The 27,252-nt window shown below is 31.8% G+C and overlaps 1 protein-coding gene across 2 annotated transcripts; it reads left to right on the forward strand.

The window, feature by feature from the left end:
• The first annotated feature begins 1,787 nt into the window (after positions 1-1,787).
• Positions 1,788-22,336, forward strand: LOC135643033 (uncharacterized). Of its 2 annotated transcripts, none has more exons than XM_065159550.1 (13): positions 1,788-2,224; positions 4,776-4,911; positions 6,686-6,819; positions 7,184-7,385; positions 7,769-8,007; positions 8,107-8,218; positions 9,527-9,671; positions 9,788-9,930; positions 17,727-17,896; positions 19,599-19,901; positions 19,993-20,048; positions 20,289-20,503; positions 20,750-22,336. In XM_065159550.1, the coding sequence occupies exons 1-13, from the start codon at positions 2,000-2,002 to the stop codon at positions 21,940-21,942; spliced, it is 3,273 nt and encodes a 1,090-aa protein (XP_065015622.1). In that variant the 5' UTR covers positions 1,788-1,999; the 3' UTR covers positions 21,943-22,336. The 2 variants fall into 2 exon arrangements, with proteins under 2 accessions (XP_065015622.1, XP_065015623.1); XM_065159551.1 differs by having other exon boundaries at positions 2,166-2,224; positions 4,776-4,856; positions 20,750-22,335.
• The last annotated feature ends 4,916 nt before the right edge of the window (positions 22,337-27,252 follow it).

A 27,252-nucleotide genomic window follows, 5' to 3' on the forward strand; every position in this document is an offset into this window, starting at 1 on the left:
ATTTGAATAATTTTGTATGTTACCTTTGTTATAGTAAATTAGTACTAAAAACTCTTTTTCTATTTAATATACATCTTTCTGAATCTCATAATCTTGATAAATAAGTTATTTAACCAAGTCAATCTCTTAAACCTTGAACTTTTCTAGACTTCAATACCGCTAGTTCTAAGCTTATAAATAAATACATGATTATTAAATCTATAATTATTATTTATAGTTAAAACTATATCCTTTGTGGAATATTTATTAAATAATTTATAAAAATAATTTTTACATCTTTCTTTAATTTCATCATCATCAATAAATATTGTTTGATCTTCATTTTAAAGTGTATAATATTATCTAAATCTTTATGCTTTCGGGTTTAGCAATTTGATACATATCATTTTCACTATTTTTAATATCTTATTTATTATAAAAAATATCATAGGTTTTATATCTCATCATACACTAGTTTTTAACCTCTTTTCTCCTCGTAGACACAAAGTTACTATGATTCAATATTTAATCATTGCTTCTAACAAAATTTTTATCTTTCCCCTCCTTTTCTTATTATTTACCTTTTTACGTTAAGCATCCACCAATCTTATTCTTATTCTATGTCTTCTTCTTGTCACTCTTAATCCTCATCAAGCTTTTCTAATATCATTGACCTCAAATTTTATTTTGTCAAATGTTTGTAATAGAATATTAAATGAGATATTAGATTGATAAATATTTAAGATTTATGGAGTCGGTGTTCTAACGAGATAATGAATTTTAATATAGGAAGGAGTTCTTGTGAAGAAGAAAAATCTTGATAATTAGGGTTTGGTTCTCCTATGAGTATCTACGTATTGATAGGGAGAAAACAAGATATAAAAAATACTTTTGATACTTGAAGATTTTTTATCTAGAGTTTCTAAAAAGGATGAGAAAATGATATAAATTCTTTGCAAAGAAATTTATATTGAGTGAGGATAAATAAAGATCTTGTAATTAATCTCATATAGTGAAGAATTTAATTTTTTCATGGATGAAAGAAGAGATTTATCGAACCACATTAATCTTACATTAACTTTCTGGTATATATTTGATTATTGATCCCTAGGTGATTTTGTTTTTTATTTTTTAATTTTTCTTCGATATCATAGACCAAAAGATTTGATGGCCAGAGATACAATAAGAAGAAGTGTGAATTAAAAATATGTACAAAAATTGACAAAATATTCATTAAGAAAGAAATGGATGAGATCGACAAGTATTTTAGGATTTGTAGAGCCAATATCTAATGAGATAAGGAATTTTAATACAACGAGTTCTTATGAAAATATTGATAATTTAGATTTGATTCTTCTATAAAATATCCAATGTATTTTTAGATTTTGATAAAGAGAGAACTATGAATAATATTTCTGATACCGTTTTTAAGATGGGTGAGAAAAGGATGTAAATTTTTTAGAACTTATACACGAGAGGATTTACATAAAAATATGTGCTTTGGTGGAAACCTTAACAACTTATAATTAATCTATCAAACCATATTAATTTTAAGTTGACTTGTATAATAAATACATTCTTAATTATTTATTTTCTGTTTTCGTTTTTTATTCTCTTCCTACCAATAATTTCTTAATATCCGAAAACTAAATAAAAGGTAAAAAAAGAACAGGCAGAATCCAGCAGTAGATTATCCACAGACAACTAACTACCCGATCTTGCCACTACTTTCACGCCCATTCCTCCTCTTCTCTCCTGCAGAGTGAGTGGGTGAACGAGTGCCTCAAGCAGACAAAAACTAAGCATTCATCGCGGTGAGGGAGTCACCCCACTGCCACACACAGACAAACCCACCACCGGGGCAGCTCTGTCCCTTCCAACGTTTAACCAAGCACTCTCTCACTCGTCAGAACTGGTTTCCTTGGCACTCGAGCCTCGAAAGAACAGCGTCTTCGGGGTCATTTACGAGGCCTGGCAGCTCACATACTCTACATTGCTCGCCTTCCTGGGTGCCTCTGAGATGGGTTGGAGCAGGAGAGTCCTGTGTGTCCGTGGATTCTCCTGGATCGTTTCGGCTTTGCTTCTGATGCCCCGGGAAGCCCATGCTGGTGTTGGTTCTGATGCTGCGGTTAGGTTCTTGGAGTCTCCTCCGGCATCCTCGGCATCGTCGAGGGCCACATTTCGGTTTGAGGTCACGGAGAGGAGGAACGGTGGCGCATGCCGCAGCTGCAGCATCACCTGCAAGGTTCGTGGGTTCAATCCCTTCTTCACGCCCATGCACATTGATCTGGAAGCTGAATGTTGTATTAACTGATATGGTAATTTTGTATGCACAAGGCGGTTGCACTTTTGACACTGACAAGGTACATATATCGGACTAGAGTATAAGACTCCTTTTTCTTCTCTTTGAGAGTCTCACAATTTATCAGGATACGTAAAAGCTTCAAGAGTGAAAGATTATATGAAGCAATTAACTATTATAATGAAGTAATTTTATGAGAATTATAAATTTTTCAGGATCCAAGAACTACGAGGATCGCAGACAACATATGAGCTAAATAATGGTGAACAGAAATTTCGTTTCTCTTAAAATTGACTATTGGTAGATTTCTTCTGTGCCTACTTTGGGATTGAAAATTTGCTTGCGAGTTATCAGCTAAAAGTTGCATTAGCATTTAGTGGCCACTAGGTTGTGCTACAGATCATGGAAAGTAGTATTTCGTCTATCTTGAAAGAATTTCTCTGGTTGTAATAACTTTCACTGTCAGAAAACCAACACCAATACAATGTTAGCAAGGTGTTCAACTTGTATTTTGTTAGTTTTGGAAAATTTGACCGGTAAACATGTAAAAGAAGCAGAGTGATAAAAAGGATACAACTACAGAAACAAGTTAAAGAGAGAGGGAATTTTGTTTAGTGAGACTGTTTCAACATTATGTCTGGAATAATTTGGATAAAAACGCACAACACACTTTTGTGTCCTTAGTTAAAGTTAGCTAAAATAGATGGTTAACCTTTTGGTGTCTTGAGCCTCTCATCTCTTTTGATCCTCCTTATAAGACTACTCATTTCCTCAAGAATATCTTATTCGCTGAATGCACACATGTTTTAAGTCAAACAAGTCCTCCAGGTATTCAGGTGCTTTACTTTTCACTGTATTTTGGACATTTTATCTTAAAAATGATTGGTATAGATCTTAAGGCCTACTGTTGGGATTGCATCAACAATGTAGGATGAGACCTGTTCATAAAATAAATGGCTCTTATCTGCTTATATTCAGACATGAGACAGATATCTGAGGCCAAGAGACTAGAGAAGTAGATATCTAGATTTTTAAAGTTGTGATTTCTGCTCTGTGTTCTAGACATGTAAATTTGAAAATTTGCTCTGTTTCAGGATGGTGGAATCTTCAACTTTTACTCAGAGAGTCTAGTCAAGGGTTGGACAATGAACATCTCTGATGTGATTCTGTTTACTAATTAATTTATAAAGATGGTTGAAAGGTTTGTTACAAAATAATATCTAAAATTTTCAGAAGGTGCTGGTAACCTTTTACAGTCTGAGCAAAAAAATATTTTAGTAAATTTTGAATTGAACTTAAAGAAAGGACGAACCTGATACATAAGACTCCTGCCAATCCAGGGTGTGGGAAGGATTAATCATGTGACGAGGGAGATTGTTTCCATTATTTGAACCCTGGTCACCCATGTACTAAATTCGCAATCTTCCTATAATGCCAAGACTTCCCCCCTTCTTAAACTAGATATCCTCAATATATTTTAGTATAGGTGGGAAATTAACTTACATATATCCTAGTAGATTTAGGAGTCTTCTTGATGACTTTATATATAAGAAAAGCCATAAATTTTAATCACTATATATCTTTTATGATTTATGAATAAAATGATATTCCACATGGCAAATTCCATAAGTCTTTAAGGCATAGTTATGGAACCCAGAGAAAAGAAGAAATGGAACCTTGGCCTATCAGTTCAATAATTAGATCGTTTTTAATCCATAATGATTGAAATGCCCTTGATTGTAATTATCCTTTTATTTTATTTTGAGGGCATTTTAGTCTTTCAAGAGAGAAAATTTGAATTCTTTTCTCATCCAGAAGAGAAAATTTCAATAGATATTCCTTATGCCCACCAAAATTTGAGTTCTTATCTCACCCAGAGAGTTGAATGTACTTTTAAACAAATATAGAAGATATAATGATTCATAACTACTTAGAGAAAGACAATTCTAAGTCTTAATTTCAAAATTTTTAGCATTCATGCCACTGTATTTTCCATCAAGGAGTACAGAGTATACACAAGTAATATTGTTTGAGGAAATTGAAAGTATTTGAAATAGACATGGAATATTTTGTGATCAACTGATTAATTTAAAGAGTTGTAGGTAGAGGAAGATGATTTGCAAATTGTATCACTCTTGTTGGTGTGTTTCGGATCACAATTTGTTTTGTTTAGCAAATTTTAATATTTTTAGTGCTTAGAATCCTAATAACTGGTACACATAGAAATTACAATGTTTGTTTCTAGCTTTATTATATGTTTTATGAACATTTTAAAAGTGTTACTATCAGGCATGTGTATCAGCTCACTTCATATGATGTTTTTCCATATCTTATGGTCATGTCATGACTGCTTTGAATTAATAGCTAGAGTACTAAAGAAACAATGAACTCCATTATTTAATCACTAGTTATGACAATTAGTCTAACAAAGAATTTACATATTTGACCAACACTCTGTCTGACCATGGTTGTTTTAAGTTTTAACATAATGCAGCTAGATAACTACAGTTCCTCTGCTTGTGAACCAAAAGAAGTTACGTACTCAGGCTTGCTTGAAGGAGATCATCTGTTTGAGGTCTGCATCAGTGGTTCTCAAAGAGTTCGCTGTGCTAGCTATAAATGGATTGTTGGTTAAGAAACTCCCCTGTCATTCCTGTTTCTCTTTGATAAATTTAGTTTCATTTTGACTTGAAGTTACCATGTTCCTTATATCATCTCTTCTTTCAGTTTTATGTTGAAAATTAGTAAATAATATTGAATAGATGTTGTATTTCGGAAGTTACAAAAGGTAAAAGAAAGAGATTAAGATCTTGGTCAAACACTAGTTTCAGTATCTAGTTGGATGTGTATTTTATCAATATACCAAGCAGTATAATGATCTGTAACATTCAGTGTCACCAGAAATGCTGACCTGTTTACTGATTGGTACAACCAAAACTTAATTTCTTGCCTTAAGAGATATTATATTATCTAAAGTGAAAATCAAGTCAATTGTGTATAATCTAGTCAAATTTGTTAAATATCTTTTGATCAGAATAATTGCTATTGATTTATGTTAAGACTCTCAGGTCTAGATTTTATTAATATTTAAATAAATCCTGGTTTTGTTGAATTGGGAAATCATTTTCTATTATTTTAGTATCTTTAAAATAATCTTTTTTCATTATTTTTAATAGTTACTTTACGGATTCTCAAAGCTCGGTTGAGTGATTTAATGAATATTAGTCATATTTTAAGGATTTAAATCTTGATCTGATGCAAATTTTGGCAATCTATTGGATAGGTAAAACACCAGTTACAAATCTTTACCAATTTTAACTGAAAACATAATTAAAAAATGTGGTCCAATATCGTTCTATGGTTGACTTGGTTACTGTGGTACACATTGTATAGACCTGTATTTAAAACCTTGATTTTAGGTACAGATTGTATTGGGAGAGTTTCCTAAATTAGGTCAGACAATTTAGGAAATTCTTGATGACTTTAAATGAGATTTATGGGTCCCTACAGAGGAATATGTCTACTGTATAGTATAATTTTCATTTATTTTTAAGCCCCAGATTGATTAGGATCTACTTATATGAAGTTTGCTTATTGAAGTTTTTATATTGAGGAAAAGTGGCTTTTGTTTGCTGTTCTGAGTAATAAAAGATAGTTTTGTTTTCTGCTGGATGGCACAGGTATCTCTTTCCTTATTTTCTCTTATCTATTTATTTTCTTGCGTCTTTTTTTTTCCTGATATGATAGCAGAACTGCTGCTATTTTTAGCAATAAAATCCCTTCAATTGCTGTTATCTTGGTGCAACAGGCCATAATCTGTTGAATTTGACTCAAACAATACTGGATCCACCTTCAGTATATGGATATTTATTCCCAACTTTTCATCTGTGTGCTTTTTGTCATCATCTTGTTCAAAACTAAGAGCATGTTGTATTATTAGTTATTTGTTAGCTATCTGGCAACCAAGTAATAAGATGGGTGTATGCTAGTTCCTAATTTCATAATGTTTGGACTTTAAGGTTTTGTCTTGAATTCCTTAAATGGATGGTTTTAACAAGTTATATAAGCATAGCAAGTAATTTCTCTCATGATAAGCAGTTTACCAAGAACTTTCTCTTTGGATACCTAGTTTATAACTCTATGATCAATTTTACAAATTTATTTGAAAAATTCTCTGAAAAGATCTGCATATAAAGCTAGATTGATTCATTAACTTCCGTGCCTGAACATGGCACTGCTTTAGAGGATTATCTACTTTATAATTATAAATAGAATTACATCTGTGATAAGACGTATGTCTCCAACTTGTTTACTAATACCCTTGGTGATTATTTATCCAACCTAAACCATGTTTTTGACAGCTCATGCACTATACATTCTAACTTTGTTGTCCTTTCTCTGCAGATACAATTTCCCCCACTGCATGCATTTCTGCTGCATCATCTTTCACAAATGCTTTGAATGTATCAGTAAATGTTTCTTTCAGTGAACCCTGCACCAATGGAGGAGGATTTAAGTGCTCCTCTAGTAAATGCAATGTGAGTATGCAGAAAACTTGAAAGTTCTACTCAAAGACTAATTATCCCTCTTAGGTTCACTATACAACAAATGTTGTTCTTCATTTTTCACATGGATGTGTAATTTCTTACTTCTTTATTCTCCTGTCACTCTCTTTATACATAATCTTACTATTACCTGTCCAGCATCTAGTTTATCAGTATAATCTGTTCCAAATTTCTGAGTCTTGGATACTTATCCTCAGTAGCTTTAATTATAAACTTGTTTACCATAATGTTGCCAAGTATTAGGATTTAGTCTTGCCATCCTACCTTAATCTCTCATTTTCTCTTTATTCTTTTTCTTTCCCCTTAAGTTTCAGTATCTAATTGCTTCTTCCTATAGCTTCTTGTTTATGGAGCTGGCCATGTTTTACCATCTACTCTCAAGGTTCTTCTTCCTGACCGAGTATTTACCCTTATGGTGGGTATATCAGCTGATGTTCAGTTTGGTCGATTGGTACTGGTCATGGATAAGGGCTTCTGTATGGACAGTGCTGGGAACAGTTTCGAACGAACATCAAATTCAAGTTTCATATTACATTTTGGTATGCTATCTGCTTTATCAAATTTCTAAATCATGGTTCCAACTAATTGCAGTAAGCAATTTTTTTCTGAATATTTTTAAATAAATCTGAGATTACACTAAGTTCTGTATAATAAGCCTAATAAATTATGCCACTTGTAAATTTTATGCCCACTTTGATTTCACGTATGCTATGAGGTGTGAATGAAAAAAAATTTTATATGAAAATTTCAATATTCTCATAGTATTGAGCCATATCAAGAATTATGTTCATGCTGTGCTTTACTTGATTATTTTTCATCAATATTTTATAATGTATTTTTGTAAAGGATAAATTCAAATGCATATATGTTGTCTTTGTTACTGCCCTTTTACCTATCCTCTCTTGCCATTTGTGACTTGCAGATAGAAGGAGTGTCTTCATGAACTTGACAACTCACATCCCGAAGAAGTCACTTCAACTTAATGGCAAGCTTAGAACTGCAGAGGCTACTAACACTTATAAGGGCTTAAAAATATATTTATCTTTTTCAGAGCCAGTTCTTAATTCATCTGAAGAAATTCTAGGCCTTCTTCATTCAACTTCTGGTTCACTTATTCCTACAAAAAGGAATAGCCTTGGAAACCGTCGCTTTGGCTATTTAGTAAGCTGGTTTGAATATTCATGTTAATTATTCTACTGTTATTGATATAATGCACCCTTCTTTTTTAAAATTAATTCCATGACTACCTTTCTTGTTTAGGTACGCAGCATTTCAAGCATGACTGTTGTTACCATAAGTTGTGATACTAACAATATAATCAGCAGACAAGGGACACCAATTTCTCCATCAGATCCAATCACATTCCTCTATGGTATTTTCTTCTCTTACAGGAGTATGAAACTATATTCCAACATTCCAGTTGCATGAAGAAGTCCATCTTCAATTTCTGCCAACTATCATCTGCTCCTAGATTACATTGCAATATCTTTTCTTAATTGGACCATTTCCACAAGTAATAGAACCTCATCATACAGAATAGAACACTGCCACTTACAAAACCTTAAGGCTATGTTTAGAAACACATTTGCATTTTTAATGTGCACTTTAAGAAAAGGGTTTGAGCAAATGTGTAATTGTGGAATGCTTTTAAGTATTTGGTAAATAATATATAATAACAGTATTTTAAATGTGCATTGATGTAAGTGTTATTTAGTAAAATTGTATTTCAAAGGTCAATTGAATTTTTTGTGACAAATTTATCGTTGTAATATATTTAATATATATATTCAAAAGTGAACACATGTTTTTTTATTTAAATAAATAAAATAAATAAAATAAATAAAATAAATAAAATAAATAAAATAAATAAAATAAATAAAATAAATAAATGAATGTATATAATCTTATAAAAAATTTATATGGCCCAAATATATAATAAATGAATAATATATTCATAATAAATAAATATAAAATAATCTTTAAAAGTAAAGAAATAAAATTTTACCTTATAGAAATATAAATCATATTGATTTCTCATTAAATCATTTTGACAATCTTGTAATTTTAGATAAAATCATAGGGTAATTTCAGAATTTGAAAAATTACATTAGCATCCCGTAAATATTGAAATAATAATGCTACCCTGATGTAGCATCAATATTTAAGCATTTTCAATATAACATTTAGATCATATGTGATTTGAAAAAAAAATTATCAAGTACCAATTCACATTTAAAATGTGTATTAGGCCCTCAATTCACATTTCAAATATATTCCCAAACGCACCCTAAGTCCCTAGAACATTAGAGAAGGAATCCGCTTAACCCTACTACACCATGTACAATTGTCAACTAATAAAAAAAAACAACAAGTAAACTTCTAATTTTATCATCCAGATCAACCTTAAGTAAGTGCCTTCCTTGGAATAGGACAAAATAAAGACCACTTTTGACAAGTTGTCTATTGTTAAATTTTCAATAATTTTTGAAGTCAAATAAATTTGAATGTTTCGGACTTTCTATGCATCTATGAGTTGTATCGTTATCCAATGCATGTAATTTGATAATGTAAATATAGATGCTCAAAGGCCTTCTGCAAGGTTAGTGACAACTTTTAACACATCTATGACTTGATCATCATCATCCTTATCTAGTGCATGTTATTTGGTACTGAAATATAGATGCTCAAAGGCCTTCTGTAAGATTAAGTACAACTTCTAACATGAGGACCGGACAACATAAAATACCAGTGCTGATAAAGTTTGTGAAGCCTGTTTTTGACTTTAATTCTTCAGCTATAAGAATTTCTGGAGGATATATACTGAGGTATGTATTTGAATGCTAATGAATTCTTGTATTTGGAGGTTTATCATTCTGTGCTCTAACACAAGTTGGTTTAGTAAAACAAACTACTGATGACTTCCTTTTGACTTTGGGATTAGCTTTCACGAAATAACAATGAGCATATACATCATTGAGATCAATGGCAATGATAGTCTTATATCTGTGGAAGTTCCTGAAAATAAGACAGTAGATATTGCTGGAAACAAGAACCTTCAGTCAAATATTCTACAACTGAAGCACTGTAAGGCTTTCTGTCTTCCATATCAAAAAAAATTCTCATATCATTTGATGATTGTTCCTGTTCTAACTTCAATATATTATAGATCACTTACAAGTTCAGCCTTTTCGTTAAAATGTCAGAATCAATATGCTTTATGCAGACCTGGTAGATGAAGTGAAATAAAAAGAGGCCCTAACAAAATGCATGATTTCCTCTTATGAAAGGAAATATCACTGATACAGAACTGATGTCAATGGGTGATGAGGATTTTAAAATAATTTGTGTTGATATAGGAGGTTTTCAGACAATGCAACTTCTATGTTCTTTGAGTAGTCGGAAAAAGGTTTCTGGTCACTATTGAAAATTTATTGATATTCTTGTTGAGTTGATGGTAGGAATTTTTTGGTCATGGTTGTCCTAGTCTGATTTAGATCGAGTAGTCTGGTTTTTGATAGATGGGGCTCTCTTTTCTGTTCTTCATGGATTTTCAAATCAATGATCTTCAGTGTTGATTTTCAAATGAATGTTCTGTGAGACATACTTCTATTCCACATACACCTTTACCTTGTAAATTATTACTTAAGCTTAAGTGGGTATATAACTATATATATATGATTTCATAATTTTTTTCATTTGTCTATATAATATAAATTCAATTGCTTTTTTCATTTTTGAATGAAATATTCACTTATTTATTTCTCACACATGATTTTCTATTTATTAGGTTGTAATGTTCTTTTAAATATTTTAAATGAATTTCCTACTTCGTCACTTACATGACAGCATACTTCTTTGTACTTCTTTTGTAGTAGTGAAATTCTTGTACATGTGTGTTCTTTTATTTCTTCTAAAGCACTTAATTGTCTTCTTTGTTTAGCTCATTCTCAGTCAAGATCACTTAACCATTTCAAAATTCTTGAGCTAAGTCAATATTTATTTCTTCATCTGTGTATGTTTAGTTGCAGTCCTCAAATAGTATATAATAAGAGAATATTGCTTAAAATGGTAAGAAAATGTCCAAATGAGGCTTGTAAATGTCATGGTTAGACTGTGAGTTGATTAGGATTAATGGTGCACAAAGAGATATGGGAGATCTAAGAAAGCTTTATCAGAAACAGTAAAAAGAGATTTAAATATTCTTGATATAACTAGTGATAGCAAAGAGCTCAATGGTGGGAAGCTAAAGGATACATGGAATTAGCCCAAATAGTTGGGATGTTAGGGTATGTTGCTATTGTTGTATAATAATTTTCTCAATCTATGTTTTATGTGTTGCATTATAAATTTTACTAATAGAGTAAGCTGTAAGAAAATTCTTTGATACCAACTTGATTTTCTAAATCATTATAGTAGAAACATAATAAAAACTAATGTGGAAACGAAATAGCGTACCTCCAACCATTGTTGTCAAGAATTTTTGCAGAGGTTTCTTCTTGAACTTTGGCACTTCTCGGCTCAAAACTTTCGCTTTAGATGGTGTAGGAAAACCTTTTTGCTTCAAAGAGATGATCGAGCTCAGGGACCAAAATTCTCATATATATAGATGTTCTCCCATCAAGAACATTTATTATCACCAACTCATAACGTTCAAGAATTAATTTAAATTTATAACGTTTGGACCATAATGAATAACTTAATGATATTAAATATTTAATAATGTTGGTTATATTTAGAATGAAAAATCAAAATATTTAAAACACAATAAATGAAGAAATTGATTATAATGAATTATGAATCTTAATAAGAACGATTACATTATTATTAAATATAATATTTAATAATAACGGTTACATTCTCATACTTGGTCCATACGTTTAGCTTAATAATTTGAATTAATCTTTCTCGAACAACTTTCTTAAGAAATAAATACATGAATCATAGCGATAAGTCTTCTAAGAGCGAGTATTATCATCCATGTATCACGATGTATTTGGTTTCTTAATCTTAATGTGGTAATATTACTTAATGAATAAACCTTATGTTTATTCTTGGTCCAGTAACAATATATTTTCTTAAAATAATGTGCACGTGAATGAGAAAATTTCATAATATATAAGAGTTTCAATGCAATTACAAAGTGGAACCAAGTCCCATTTTCTCTACATGATCCTTGAATTTCAGAGGTGGCATGCCTTTAGTCAAAGGATTAACAATCATTAATTCAATGCTAATATGCTCAATGATCACTTTCTTTTCTTTTATACGTTCTCTTATGGCTAAATACTTAATGTCGATGTGTTTACTTCGACTTCCACTTTTATTATTTTTACCCATAAAGACAGCAGCTGAATTATCACAGAAAATTCTTAATGGCTTAAAATTAGAAAACATGATTCTAAACCTAGAAATGAAACTCTTAAGCCATACACCATGTGAAGTAGCCTCAAAACATGAGACAAACTCAATTCCATGGTAGAAGTAGTAGTCAAGGTCTGCTTAGCGCTTCTCCAAGAAATAGCTTCATCAGCCATCATAAAAATATATCATGATGTTGATTTACAAGAATCAACACAACCGGCGAAGTCTGAATCTGAGTAACCAATCACATCCAGATTATCTGTATGTCTATACATAAGCATGTAATCTTTGGTTCCTTATAGATACCTCATCACTTTCTTTGCAGCTCTCCAGTGGTCATACCTGAATTACTCTGATATTGGCCTAGCATCCCCACAATAAATGCAATATCAGGTTTAGTACAGACCTGAGCATACATAAGGCTTCCTACGGCAGAAGCATATGGGATGTTTTTCATTGATTCCCTTTCAAAGTTGTTCTTTGGGAATTGGTTCAAATTGAACCTATCACCTTTCACAATGGGAGCAATATTTAGTGAACAATCTTTCATCCGAAATCTTTCTAAAAGTTTATCGATATAGGTTTCTTGTGATAGACCTAAAATGCCTCGAGGTCTATCTCTATGGATCTTAATGCCACTGACATAAGATGCTTCACCCATATCCTTCATGTCAAATTTTTTAGAAATGAATTGTTTCACCTCATGCAGTAAATCCTTATCATTGGTTTTAAGCAAAATATCATCTACGTATAAAACAAGAAAACATATTTTACTCCCACTGACCTTCTGGTATATACATTGATCCATGAGATTTTCAACAAATCCGAATGAAGAAATCACTTTATAGAATTTAAAATACCATTGGCGAGAGGTTTGTTTTAAACCGTATATAGACTTCTTAAGCTTACAAACCAAATGCTCACCAACACTAGAGGAGAAACCTTCAGGTTGTTTTATATAAACCTCTTCCTCTAGATCTCCATTAAGAAATATCATTTTCACATCCATTTGTTGCAACTCAAGGTCAAAATGAGCAACTAATTCCAAAATGATACGAAGAGAATCTTTCTTAGATACATGAGAAAACATCTCCAGATAATTGATTCCCTCCTTTTGAGTAAATCCCTTTACAACAAGTCTTGCCTTATATCTCTCAATGTTGCCTAACGAAATTTTCTTAGTTTTAAACAAGGTTCGCCGTACCGTACCGTACCGGCGTTTCGACCCGGGCTCGGTACCGGTACGGTACGGTATACCGCTCGGTACACCCAGGTGTACCGAGCGGTACACTCACACGCACCGAGCACTGTACACTGCTACAGTGTCGGTACGGTACGGCGCGGTCCGCGTACCGCTGGCCTGTCGGACCGGTACGTACCGCCCGTACCGGGCGGTACAGTCGGTACGGCAAACCTTGGTTTTAAAGACTCATTTGCAACCAATAGCCTTTACTTCATTAGGCAACTCTACAAAATCCCAGACTCCATTGCTCATCATGGAATTCATCTCTTCTTTCGTTGCATCAAGCCACAAATTTGACTCTTTGCAACTCATGGCTTGTGAAAATATTTCAGGATCATTTTTGGCTCTAATATTATAGTCAGATTCTTGTAGGTATACAACATAATCACTAGGATTGATGATTTTTATTTCTAGTAAATCTTCTTATTGATGTACCAATGTTTCCTTGAGGAACTTGTGGTTCATCTAGTTGTTCAAGAGCTTGTTGTAATTCCTGAACTGCTTGATCTATTAGAATAGTATCAACAACTTGTGGAATTTAAATGATTGGTTATTCAGCACTAGTTTGTACTTGAGGAGTGCTATGAACTATAACCAATCTATCATTTAATGTGGAAGGTTGAGATTCTATATGATCATGTGCGGAAACTATGTTCCTGAAATGATCGCTTCATTAATCACATCATCCTCAAGAAATTTAGCATTTCTTGATTCCATAATCCTGGTTGTGTGAGATGGATAATAGAACTTGTAACCTTTGGACTTTTCGGCATATGCAATGAAATAACCACTAATAGTCCTCGGGTCCAGTTTCTTCTCTTGTGGATTATATATCCTGATTTCAGACGGACATCCCCAAAAGCGCATATGTCGCAAACTCGGTTTCCAACCTTTCCATAATTCAAATGGTGTCTTTTGGACAGCCTTGGTTGGAACTCGGTTTAATATATACACAGCCGTCAGTGCTTCAGTCCACAAGAACTTAGGAAGATTGGAGTTGCTAAGCATACTTCACACCATGTCTAATAATGTTCGGTTTCTTCTTTCTGCAACACCATTCTGGTCTGGAGAACCAGGCATAGTGTATTGGGCAACAATCCCATGTTCCTGAAGAAACTTAGCAATAGACCAGGTGCTTGTCCATTTTCAGTATATTTACCATAATATTTTCCATCCCTATCTGATCTCACAATTTTAATTTGTTTACTATATTGGTTCTCAACTTCAGCCTTAAAGATTTTGAAGGCATCCAATGCTTCATTTTTGTTATGAAGCAAATATATATACATATATCATGAGTAATTATCTATAAAGGAGATAAAGTATTTCTGACCATGTATGTCCATATCTGGACAACATATATCAGTATGAATGATCTCTAATATGTCTGAACTCCTATTAGCACCCTTTTTTAGACTTATTGGTCTGCTTTCCCTTAATACAGTCCACACAAGTCTTAAAATTAGTAAAATCAAGAGTACTAAGTACCCCATCTTTAACTAATCTTTTAATTCTCTCTATGGAGATATGTCCTAATCTCCGATGCCATAATATAGAGGAGTCCTCATTAATATTACAGCTTTTAATGCCAGCGTGAACATGCATTGAACTTTGAGTATTATCATTTTGTAATAAAATACGATAAAGATCATCAGACAAAATACCATTCCCAACACAATCAGAATTATATAATAAACGAAATGATATGTATTTAAAATTAAAGGAATACCCAAATGGTATGAGTCTGGAAATAAAAATTAAGTTTTGTGAGAAACTTGGTACATAAAAGGTCCTTTCCAATTTTAAAACAAAACCACTACTTAAGGTTAAAATGCATGTTCCAATTGCCTCAACATGTGAGCCCATCTTATTTCCTGATAAGATGCTTTGCTCACTTCCCATTGGCTTTCTTAGGTTTTGCATACTCTGCAAAGAGTTTGCAATATGAATTGTTGATCCAGAGTCAATCCACCAGGTGTTAATATTAACATTGACTATATTAGATTCATAACACACAACCGAGGTTAGTTTACCTTTCTTTTCAAGCCATTGTTCGAATTTTGTACATTCCTTCTTCATATATCCCTTTCTTTTACAAAAGAAACACTTTGTTTCATTCTTGATATCAGCTTGGGATGGTATTTTGCATTTTTCTTGATGATGAGCATTCTGATTGGTTTGGTTTTTGTCAGTTTTATTCTTCTCGCGAGTGGTTACCACCAATGCACTCTCGCCCAGTTCCATCACTAGCCTCTCATCTTCTTGAACACACATGGTTATTAATTCATTGATTGACAATTTGTCCTTATGTGTATTATATAAAATTTTAAAAGAGCCATATTGAGGTGTAAGGGTGCTCAGAATATAGTGCACCAGGAAGGATTCTGACATATTAACCTCGAGTTTCTTAAGTTGAGTCGTAATATCTCGCATTTGCATTATGTGCTCACGCACACCCTTTATGTTAGTGAGTCTAAGGGATGAAAATTTTATTATTAGGGTACTTGCTAGTGCCTTATCTGAAGTGACGAATTGCTCATCGATAGCTTTTAGCAAGTCTCGGACATTTTCATGTTGGTCAACAGAACCACGTATGCCAGCAGTTATCTTAGTTTTGAAAAACATTACGCTGAGCCGATTGGATCGCTCCTGTCGCTCATATAACGTGATCTCAGTTAGAGTGCTGGTATTAGTGACTATAGGTGGTTCGTCTTTCCTAATAGCATAATCAATATCCATCCACCCTAAATAGAGGAGAATCATCTCCTTCCATATCTTATAGTTATCACCACTAAGTTCGAGAATATCACATCAAATATCAGAGAAATTAACAGTCTGAGAAACTGCATAAAATCAAACATGCTTATGTCAAAATTTGAAGCTTAATAGTCTAAATTATATGTTTTACCAATGTGTAACATGCCAAAAAATATGAATCTCATGACATAAAAATTGCTTATAGGCTAAATTCTTAATTCAAATAGATTCAAATGGTCTTTATGGTAAAACTATCAAATTATATTCTAATTCATAATCCATGTGGGTAAATTATGAAAATAATCTGATATTTTATCCTGATTAATTATATTAAATATAATAAAAGATTTTGTGGGATAACAATTATTATATGAAATATAATCGGTCACTATATGATATCTAATTACTTATGTGATCCTTATTTTAACTTTATATATAATTTTAATTAATTAAGAATGCTGTGGTTAATTCTTAACTAATTAAGATTATATGGATCACTACATATTTTAAACATAAAAAATTGACTCATAAGTATAATTTTATATAACTAAATATGCATACGTAATATGAGCATTTTACCGACTAAAAATGTTGAAAATGATATTTCCTCATGATTTTCAACAAAATATATCAAGAAGTTTCCAAGAAGAAACCAAAATCAAATCATTTTCATAGCATAAAAATGAAAACTCTTTCATATCAAGGCAGAGGTCAATCGGCTCTGATACCAAATGTAAGAAAATTCTTTGATACCAACTTATGTTTCTAAATCATTATAGTATAAACACAATAAAAATTGATGCGGAAACGAAATAGCATATCTCCAACCATTGTTGTCAAGAATTTCTACAGAGGTTTTTTCTTTAACTTTGGCATTTCTCGACTCAGAACTTTCGCTTTAGATGGTGTAGGAAAACCTTTTTGCTTCAAAGAGATGATTGAGCCTAGGGACCAAAATCCTCATATATACAGATGTTCTCCCATCAAGAACATTTATTATCATCAACTCATAACGTTTAAGAATTAATTCAAATTTATAACGTTTGGACCATAATAAATAACTTAATGATATTAAATATTTAATAATAATAGTTACATTTAGAATGAAAAACCGAAATATTTAAAATATAATAAATGAAGAAATTGATTATAATGAATTATGAATCTTAATGAGAACGGTTACATTATTATTAAATATAATATTTAATAATAATGGTTACATAAGCAACAATATTTCACCATAACTGATGCTTGATACCTCAGTAAGCATTTGATTGTGTTCATGAGATAAATTATAATTTACCCATTTTTTCTGAAAATGTATGCATGCACATTTGATTGGTAAAGGACTTGATGCTAAGCAACCTCCTCGGCACTCCTACATGCCTTTGTAATGTAATATTTCAATTTGGACCTTTAAATATGATTACATGAAGGGTTAATAAAATGTCTTATTTTCTATTTATAGTTTGTTATACTGAGCAAACTTCAATTAAGATCTTTTCGCTGCATGTAACAGATACCACACCAACAATATCATCATTTGTTTCTTTAGTTGCTACCAGTGCATTTGCAATAACATCAATGGTTGCAGCATTGCTCACTGTTTCAACTTCAAGCCTCCTATCTTCCGGAGCAGTTTCTAGACAGAAAGCATATCTTGTTTCCGAACCATCAAGGAATCTTTTGGTATAGTACTGAAGCTATTGGAACTTATAAGTTACCAGTATATCAAGTTGCTTTTTCATTTTGATGTTACAAATGAAGCTACAACACTATCTCGGTATTATATGAAGACATATTATGTTCATATGAGTTCCTTTTTCTCTAAATTTTAAAAATATAAAAAAAAAATCAACAATGGCCAAACAAACAGTTAAGAGGGTCAGGCTTATATTAATAATAGAAGTTGATACATTTTAACCTGTGATGTATTCATAATTAACATTTATACCTGATCCTTGTAAAATTTTCTTGTCACTCTTATACACACAAATTTTAGCATTTGACTCATTTGGAAGTTTTAGACCAGGCTATGAATCATGATGTTCTGCTTGCTGATAATTTCTATAATAGTACATGAATGGCAGTGCTCATGGTCAGATTGTTATCTAAAGCTATATATCTTTTTATTGCTTATTAGTCAGCTATAGGCTTGTGTAGATATCATGGGCTACCGCACATGGTGAACATGGCATGTTAATGGGCCAGCCTGATTTTTTTTCATTAGATGCCAAATTGTAATGCATGCATGTCAAAGATTCTAGGTCAATAGGATGGCTAGATTCAAACTCTCATTTTATTATCTTGTTCATAACAACCTCCAATTAAGCTTGTACAAAAGAAAAAAAAAGAGAAACAATAAGCTAAAATCTGACTTTATAGTCATGGATCTGAGACAAACATGCTCTTTGGGATGATGCGTTAATTTAGGAAATTCTATCAACTAATCATTGAGTACAATGTGATTAAACATGGTGGCCTAATGTTCCATAGGTTGAGATAATTATATAACTTAATAGTTTAACACAAATATGATTTTGCTTGACTTGACTGCTTGATATTATAAACATTTAAGGATTTGGACTTTACATATCATTTGAGACTACTATAATAAGAAGTCCTTCCAAGGTAGTAAATCTTGTACCTTCTTAAGATCTCAGCTAAATAGACTAGTGGCTTAAGAATTCTTTTGAAACAACCTATACTTGGAATAGGAATAGAAAATAAGAATCTTATTCAGAACATACCTCTGAAACTCCTTAATATACCAACTAAACATAAAGATGAAAATACATCTGAGAAGTACAAAAAAACGAAAAACGAAAAAGGTATAATTGCTCATAACTCCAGTGCAATCAGCTTTGTGTGCTAATCCATAAGTGGAGTCCAGATGCCTATAAAGAGTTGGTTGTTGAGACCAAAGGCCTGTGAACCCAAGGTTACCTATTTTGAGTTGCCTGATACAGATTGTGTTAGACAAAACTGGAAAAATCCTGGCCGATATCGAGTATACCTATCATGACAATAAACTTAATTGATCTTTCAGATCCACCATTTTTTAGTTATAAAAATGTGCTTAACATTCTTCCAATATATGATGGTTAATCATAAAGTACATTATTATATAGGGTATCAGGATTCTATGGAAAATAATTGCAACCTTAATGCTGGTATGATCTGATAAATTGGAAAATTGCAGCTCCTATCTGACTGATAGATTGTTCTAACATTTTCTTGAAAAATGTATTTTTTTTTTATTGTATACTGACTAATAAAGTAGAAAGGAGAGATATCTGCAGTCCTCTTTTCCCGAAGGGAGCACTGAATTCACATTTACAGATTTTATTATCATAAAGCATACTGATTACTTGTATTTCATTTTCTACAGAGAATTTTGTGCCACATCCAGGTCTTTGCACTCTGTAGATGGTTGGTAGTTAACATGCCCATTGAGTATTATGAATTTTCTAGGGGTATAGAATGGAGTATTCCGTACATTCATCTTCCATGGGAAATGGGCTCCAAGACATTTTTTGAAGGTTCTACATCTACATCCACTACACATTTTGAAGTATGGGATAGGAACAAGTTATATTTTAAATCCTCATCAGTGAGAAACCAAATACTGGAAATGAATTCTTCTGAATATGGAAAGCCACTTACCCCAGGAGAATACATGTCATTTCTTGAGGTCAGGATTTCCTGTCTACACAGGTCTACTTCAATATCCTCAGCAACCATTTGTGTTCTCACTATAAAAGTTTTGACTTGTATATCTGCAGAATCAGAACATGAAACCTGAAGCTGAATTCATTATGATTTCACGAAATTCAGATAGGTAGGTTAAACAAAGACAAGGTAGATCTTATATTTCCTTTTCTTTTCCCGCTTAAATAAAGACAATGACCTGCTAAGTTTGAAGCACATTATCTAAATTCTCAATATCCTGTGATTTTATTTTTGCAAAATCTTAAAGTTACAAGAATATGTCATAGATTATTTTACCTGTATATTTGACTAAATATGTAACCACACCAAAGTCAATACTTCTTGAAACCTTTAGCTGATTTTATTGCAGCGGGTGGCAGTATTTTGGTAGAAACATGTTCTGGTTAGCAGTATTTGGTGGTGGATTGATCTTTCTCCATGTGGTGATTCTTTGCATTTTGAAATTGAGGAAGAACTTAGAAAAGCAGAAAGAGTTTGGAGCTCTTGTGTTCCCAAGGTTTGAGATATTTTTGATATTTCTTGCATTGCCATGTATATGCCAAGCGTCTGCTGCAATAATTAAAGGTAACTGCAGCTAAATATTAAACATATTTTTTCTTATTCTTCATGCATATCTAGATTGACACTGTAATGTGGTTATTTACAGTGGGAGAACTCAGTATAATGTCTAAGAGATTGATTAAATTTATTAATGATATTTAACAAAGTCAGTATAACCTTTGAATAGCTTATCATTTTGCAAAACTGAAGGCATTTTTGATGCTAAAATAACTTTTCTGTGTGACTGACTTCCTCTCTTGTTGAAACAAGGGAGAACATCTACAGGTATAGTTGTTGGAACTGTACTCCTGGGTGTCTCCACATCTTTCCTTATATCATTGCTATTGATCCTCTCACTTGGCATCTCAATGGGTAAGCTTCTGCGGTACAAAGAAGTTCATCAAGAAGGAGAGAAGCTCCGTTGGTACCAAGAGTTCGTCCATGTAGCTCTAGGTCCTGGAAAAAGAGGCCAATGGGCATGGCAAGGTCAACAGAGCTCAATTAATCAAACAATACTAGGCCCCTTATTTGAGGATCTCCGAGGGCCACCAAGGTGCATGCTCACACAAATTGCTGGCGGGGGAAACCAAGGAAAATATGAAGACCGAATAATTGCTTCTGGAGATGAAACTGAAGATGCAGAAGCTCCATTTATCCAGAAGCTCTTTGGCATGCTCAGAATTTACTATACGCTTTTAGAATCAGTTAAATGTGTCTCTCTTGGAGTTTTGGCTGGTGCGTACTCATCAAGAAGACCTTCTAGGACCCCAACCCTGATTATTTTGTCCACCACCTGCTTTCAACTCTTTTTCCTTGTCTTGGAGAAGCCCTTTATCAAAAGGAAGGTTCAGTTTGTGGAAATTATCTCAGTAGCTGGTGAAGTTGGTCTGCTTGGGGCTTGTCTGGCTGTACTGGAGAAGGATTTCTTTGGTGGTAATGAGAGGAGACTTGGATTATTCATGCTGGCAATGTTTATTATCATGTTTACCGCACAGCTGGCCAACGAATGGTATGCATTATACCAACAAGTTATTCGACTGAGCCGAACTAGGGACTCATTCTCTTCAGGGTTAAAGAGAGCTCTTGGTGGAATTCTATTAATTGTGCTACCTACAACAAAGGTGTTGACAGAAATGGTTGAGCAGTCATCCTCCAGCCATGGAGAAGGAGACAGTGGAACTACAGTGTCCCCTGTCGGTCAAGTCCAAGGAGCTTCTGGTACGAACGAGAGATCATGGCTGAGACAACTAAGAGAACTTGCGGAGGCTAGCTTCGGTAGAGAGGATGCAGGAGCCCCTGATGACCCTTCAAGCAGCACTAATCAAAGAAGTGGGTTTCAGAATGCAAAGAGAAGCGGAAGTTCTTCTGTTGCATCATCATCTGGTTTCAAGTCAAAGGCAGACCAAAAGGCAAAGTCAAGAGGGTTGTATAAGGATTTGGAGTCCATGTTCTCATCAAAATGATTTGAGTAATTCACTGATGTTTCACTGCATGGTGACAGGTAATATGAGATTCAACCAGGTAATTTTAACGAAGCAAGTTTATAGCTCAAACAAATTCCTGCAGAGGAAGATAGGGTACCTGATCCATTGAACTTGTGAAGGCCAAACGCAGGTGCTCAGAGTAATATGTAGTTTCAGATCCAAAGTTCAGTGCCGATCATTACCAGCAGCAGAAGCAAATAGTTGATATCTAATATTGATTATTCGATATTAGTGGTGCTGTGCCATTTCATTTACTTCTTTAAGATGTATAGGAACTATCAATTTGTTATGCAACCTGATGAGAAGATAATCTTGTATTCCTTATTTAAATTATGAGATGCATTTCACAATAGATGCTGTTCGGCCTTAAATAATTGTCATCAGATGTTGAACTTTGTGCTATACACAGTAGCCAATGTTTAAGTGCTACTCTCCAACATGATGATATCTTTCCAGATTGCAGTGACTTTGGTGTGCAAATGGTGTCACTGAGTGAAACATTGAATGTGATATCCAGGTTTGCATGTGTCCTACAGTCTATGCTTGTCTTATGAGAAATTTTTTAAAATTGTAAGGAAAAATTTTCTAGTGACACTGCAGCATACTATTCAAATATATATATATATATATATGTATGTATGTATATATGTATATATATATGCATATATATATATACATATATATACATACATACATACATATATATATGTATATATATGTATATATATATATATATATATACATATGTATATATATATATACATGTATATACATATATGTATATATGTATGTATATATGTATATATATATATACATGTATATACATATATATACATATATGTATATATGTATGTATATATATACATATATACATACATATATATATATATATATATATGTATGTATATGTATATGTATATATATATATGTATATGTATATGTATATATATATATGTATATGTATATGTATATATATATATGTATATGTATATATATATATAACTTAATTAAAAAATAATGTAACTCACATGTTCCTTTTGTCAAAAATGTTAAATTTATAAAAAAACCTTAAAATAACTTGCAAAGGCTTAAATTACTTTTCTATTTTAAAACCTTTAAAATATATATTTTAACCCTTAAAAGCATGAAATTATCACTTTTTTTAAATTTACCCAACGTAAGGTGAATTTACACACTTGAATATTATTAGAGAATATTTTCTAAAGTATTTAGAAAATATAATAAAAAATTTGGTGGCTTTAGTTATATTGTTTTTAGGGTTCTACTAAAAAACAGTAAAACTCACATTTAATATTTTATAAATTATTAAATTTTTATGAAACCTAAGAAATAAATTGTAAATGCCTAAATGAGAAAATTTTATTTTTAAACCTTAAAATATTTTTTATTTATTTTAACCCTTAAAAGCATGATATTATGCTTTTTTTTATTTTACTTAATTTAAGGTAAATTTACAACCCTTTGGAACAAAATGCACTTGAATATTATAATAGAAGGTTTATGAAGTTTTCATAATACAAAACAAATTTTGGAGACGAGAATTACATTGTTTTTGAATGAGGTTACATTGTTTTTAGGGTCATATTAACAAAGAGTATAATTTAAAAATAGCATAATGAGTTTACATTGTTTTTAGGGTCATATTAACAAAGAGTGTAATCTTATTTAAAAATAGCACAATGAGTTTCCTTTGTTTTCAGGGCCTTATTAACAAAGAGTGTAATCTTATTTAAAAATGAGACAACTTATATCCTAATTTTTTTAAAAAAATATTAGAAAATAAAAAAAGTCTAAATAACATTTTTTTTTCTATTTCAAGCATTTAAAAGCATGAAATTATGTCATTTTTTTTATTTTCCCTAATTTTTAGTAAGCCTTAAAAAGAACTTCAAAGTCCTAATGACCATTTTATTTTATTTTCTAGCCTTTAAGATAGGTATTTTCATTTACTTCAACCCTTAAAAACATGAAATTATAATATTTTTTTATTTTACTCAATTTAAGATAAATTTACAACTCTTTTGGGATAGAAAGTTACTTGAATATTATTATAAATTTTATTCTGAAGTTTTAAAGACCCCAAAAAATTTTTGGAAACTTGAGTTACACTATTTTTGGGTCATATTCAAAAATAGTGTAACACACATCCTAATTTTTTTAAAAATTCTTTATTTTTTTAAAAAACTTGTAATAACTTACAAAGACCTAAATAATTATTTCAAAAAATAGTATAATTCAATCTTAATTTTTTAAATGATCAAATTTATAAATGACTTAAAAATATCTAAATATTTATTTTATATAATTTTTGTCCTTTAAAATATGTAACTTTTTTTTGCAGCTCTTAAAAGTGGGAAACTAATTTTTTTTTATTTTACCCAATTTAAGGTGAATTTACAACCACTTTGAGACAAAAACCACTTGAATATTATTAGATGATATTTTCTAAAGTATTAAGCATAAAATTTTTTAAAGACCTAACTCACACTATTTTTGAGGTTCTATTCAAAATCAATATAATCCTAATCCACTTTTTATAGAAATCCTTAAATTTTCAGCAAACCATAGAAATAAATTATAAAGGCTTAATGACTGATATTTTTTTTTTAATTATAAGCCTTTGTAAATGTAACATCCATCGTTTCTAAATTTTTGTATAAATTTCTAGTTGTAATGTAAGAATCTATTTTAAATTTGATAAAAGTACCAAAGTATAAATCTGAGAACTTATTCATAAGATTTGGGGATCTGTTCAAAGAGAAAAAAAAAATCTGAGGACTTATATGTAAACCTTGAGGACCTAATCGTAAATATAATAATGCAAGGATTAAACTATAAAATATATAACATTACAAATCCCACCGCTTAAGCCTCTCTGCCTTCATTATGAAGGAACTAGAGAAGGCAGCTGCATGGAAGAATAGAGGAAAAGAGAAAGAAGAAGAAAAAAAAAGGGAAAAAGAAGAAGAGAAATTTGGGGCTTTGGGGTTTTCTTTGCTTAAATCTTCTCATTTGGGGTCATAATTCTCAAAGGAAAGTGTTCTAATCCCATCCTACAGAAATATTAATCTCTGTTCTCATATTAATTTTGAATAATATGAAAGATTTCTACTTAGAACCTGATATTTCTTTTGTTAGACACAAAACCATGGATCTAAAATTTTTCGGTAAACTGACCCCTATAGATTGATTCAGCCATAATTCTTAGCACCAAATATGGATTTAGACAGGACCTTGTTCAAATGAGCCTATGGATGCTGCAAAACAGGGATCAAAATTTCTGACCTTTTGATACTAAAATGCCTATAAGTCCTTGTTGAAAATTTTGATTTGTACCAAACTGACTTCATTTGAAACTAGACTTGTAGATCTTTCTTTTGATATATAGATTGAAAAATTTGAAATTCAAATGCCTATCCTGTTATCTATTGAAACCGACCCGATGAATTCTGTAAAATAGTGATTTTGTTTTTGACATTTGGTTACTAAATCAATGGTAACTCCTTGTTAGAAACCTTGATTCATATGAAACTTATTTCATCAGAAAATAGATTGATATATCTTTCGATAATAGCTTTCTTGAGGGTATTGGAGCATAATTGACAATATGAAGTATTTGTTCAATGTGCCTCTCGAACTCTGTCAAAAATCAAGCTTTGGTCGATTTTACATATTCTATTTTTATTCGTTTGGAAATAGATTTTAGTTAGTTTCCTTTACTCAATTGATGTTTATATTAATGCTTGAATTCTGGTTTGCTCTTGTCTATAAGTTATTTACATTCTTGAAATATATTGTATAACGTTTATGCTATATCGTATTGACTCATATAGGCACATGTATATCCCATTGCTTCGCATTTGTTTTCGATATGTGCCTATTCCAGTTTCATTCCTTTGGATATTGAATTCATCTAACCTTCTTATTTGAATTGAGCTATATATGTTTGCTTGGAATCCGTGTGTACTCTTACTTTAATTTTCTGTTAAATCTGAATACATTTGTGAAAGATTATTGCTTGCATCGTATTGACTCGTAAAGGCACATGTACATTTTGTTGTTCCGCGTGTGCTTCCGATAAGTGCTATTTATTGTTCATACTATCATTTTGTACTATGGTGTTGTGGGATAATGTGAACCTTTGCTAGAAATGGTAAAGAGAGTTATGCATAGAGTCTGCGATGCTCTACCAGCCCTCTCTGACTTGACCTAGACGTGGGTGGATGGAGCTCCCAAACGTGGGAGAGTTCTATCTGGTGGTTATTTAGAAATGGATGAATCACATTCTGTCTATGGTCCCACTACACCTTCTATATGTTTGATATGATATCCAGAGCTTTGGTTATGTATTTCTGTATGTGCTTTGAATAAGAAAGATATGAATGCAACGTCAAATATTACGTTTTAGCTTTTGCTTCGTATCATTCTTTGATATGCTCTGAAATATTTGTACACCATCGATACGCTTTGAAATATTTCATATGCTATTGATATGTTCTGGAATGTCCTATTTGCCATTGATATATTCAGAAACCTTTCATACGTCATTAATAAGCTCCAAAACGTTTCATTGGTTATTAATATGCTCCAATTACTCTATGCTCCATCTGTTATGAACCAAATATGTTTGATTGAAATGACATTTGTGATTCTGCACCTAGTGAGATTACGTCTATGAATTCTTTATATTTTGCCTTATATTTTGAAACCTTATTTGTTTGAAAATTATCCTCTTTTGCTATGGATATGTTAGTCACTTGTTGAGCTTTATATGCTCACTCTATTACTATATAAATTTTTCAGGATAGCTTCTTGCTTGCTTAAATGTTAAAATTGGGCTGAGACAATGGGTAGCTATTTAGAATTATGGGCAAGTCTTGTTGGTTATTATGTTATTGTTGTATAAGCATATTTTATATGTAATGAAATATTATCGATGAATCAAAATGGATATACCGTGTAAAAGTGTTAGAAGATCTCTCTTATTTGGAATTTCAAAATGTTAACTCTAGTTTACGATGATATAAACTTATGGTAAATGATTGGAGTTCTGATTGTATAAATTACTTAGCTTATGAATTTATAAATGTTGTTCATGTTTGTTAAGTTGGCTTGGTTTGTCATAAATGTGAATTATCGAGTGACGTGATATATGATTATAAATTGCACAGGTTTTATAAATGTGAATATGATAGAATGTTTTTCTGTGTCCTCAAATATTAGTTAGGATCCTGGATTGGTTTGTGATGAAAATTTTAAATATCATCG

This window comes from Musa acuminata, chromosome BXJ3-7 (assembly GCF_036884655.1).
Source record: "Musa acuminata AAA Group cultivar baxijiao chromosome BXJ3-7, Cavendish_Baxijiao_AAA, whole genome shotgun sequence".
Classification (NCBI taxonomy): Eukaryota; Viridiplantae; Streptophyta; class Magnoliopsida; order Zingiberales; family Musaceae; genus Musa; species Musa acuminata.

What these genes read in the sequence shown, in the direction of transcription:
- LOC135643033 (XM_065159550.1), top strand. Translation starts at nt 2,000, where the DNA reads ATGGGTTGGAGCAGGAGAGTCCTGTGTGTCCGTGGATTCTCCTGGATC. An exon ending in ATTTCACGAAATTCAGATAG is followed by an intron (nt 20,049 to 20,288) that starts GTAGGTTAAACA and finishes ATTTTATTGCAG; the next exon opens with CGGGTGGCAGTATTTTGGTA. An exon ending in GTCTGCTGCAATAATTAAAG is followed by an intron (nt 20,504 to 20,749) that starts GTAACTGCAGCT and finishes TGTTGAAACAAG; the next exon opens with GGAGAACATCTACAGGTATA.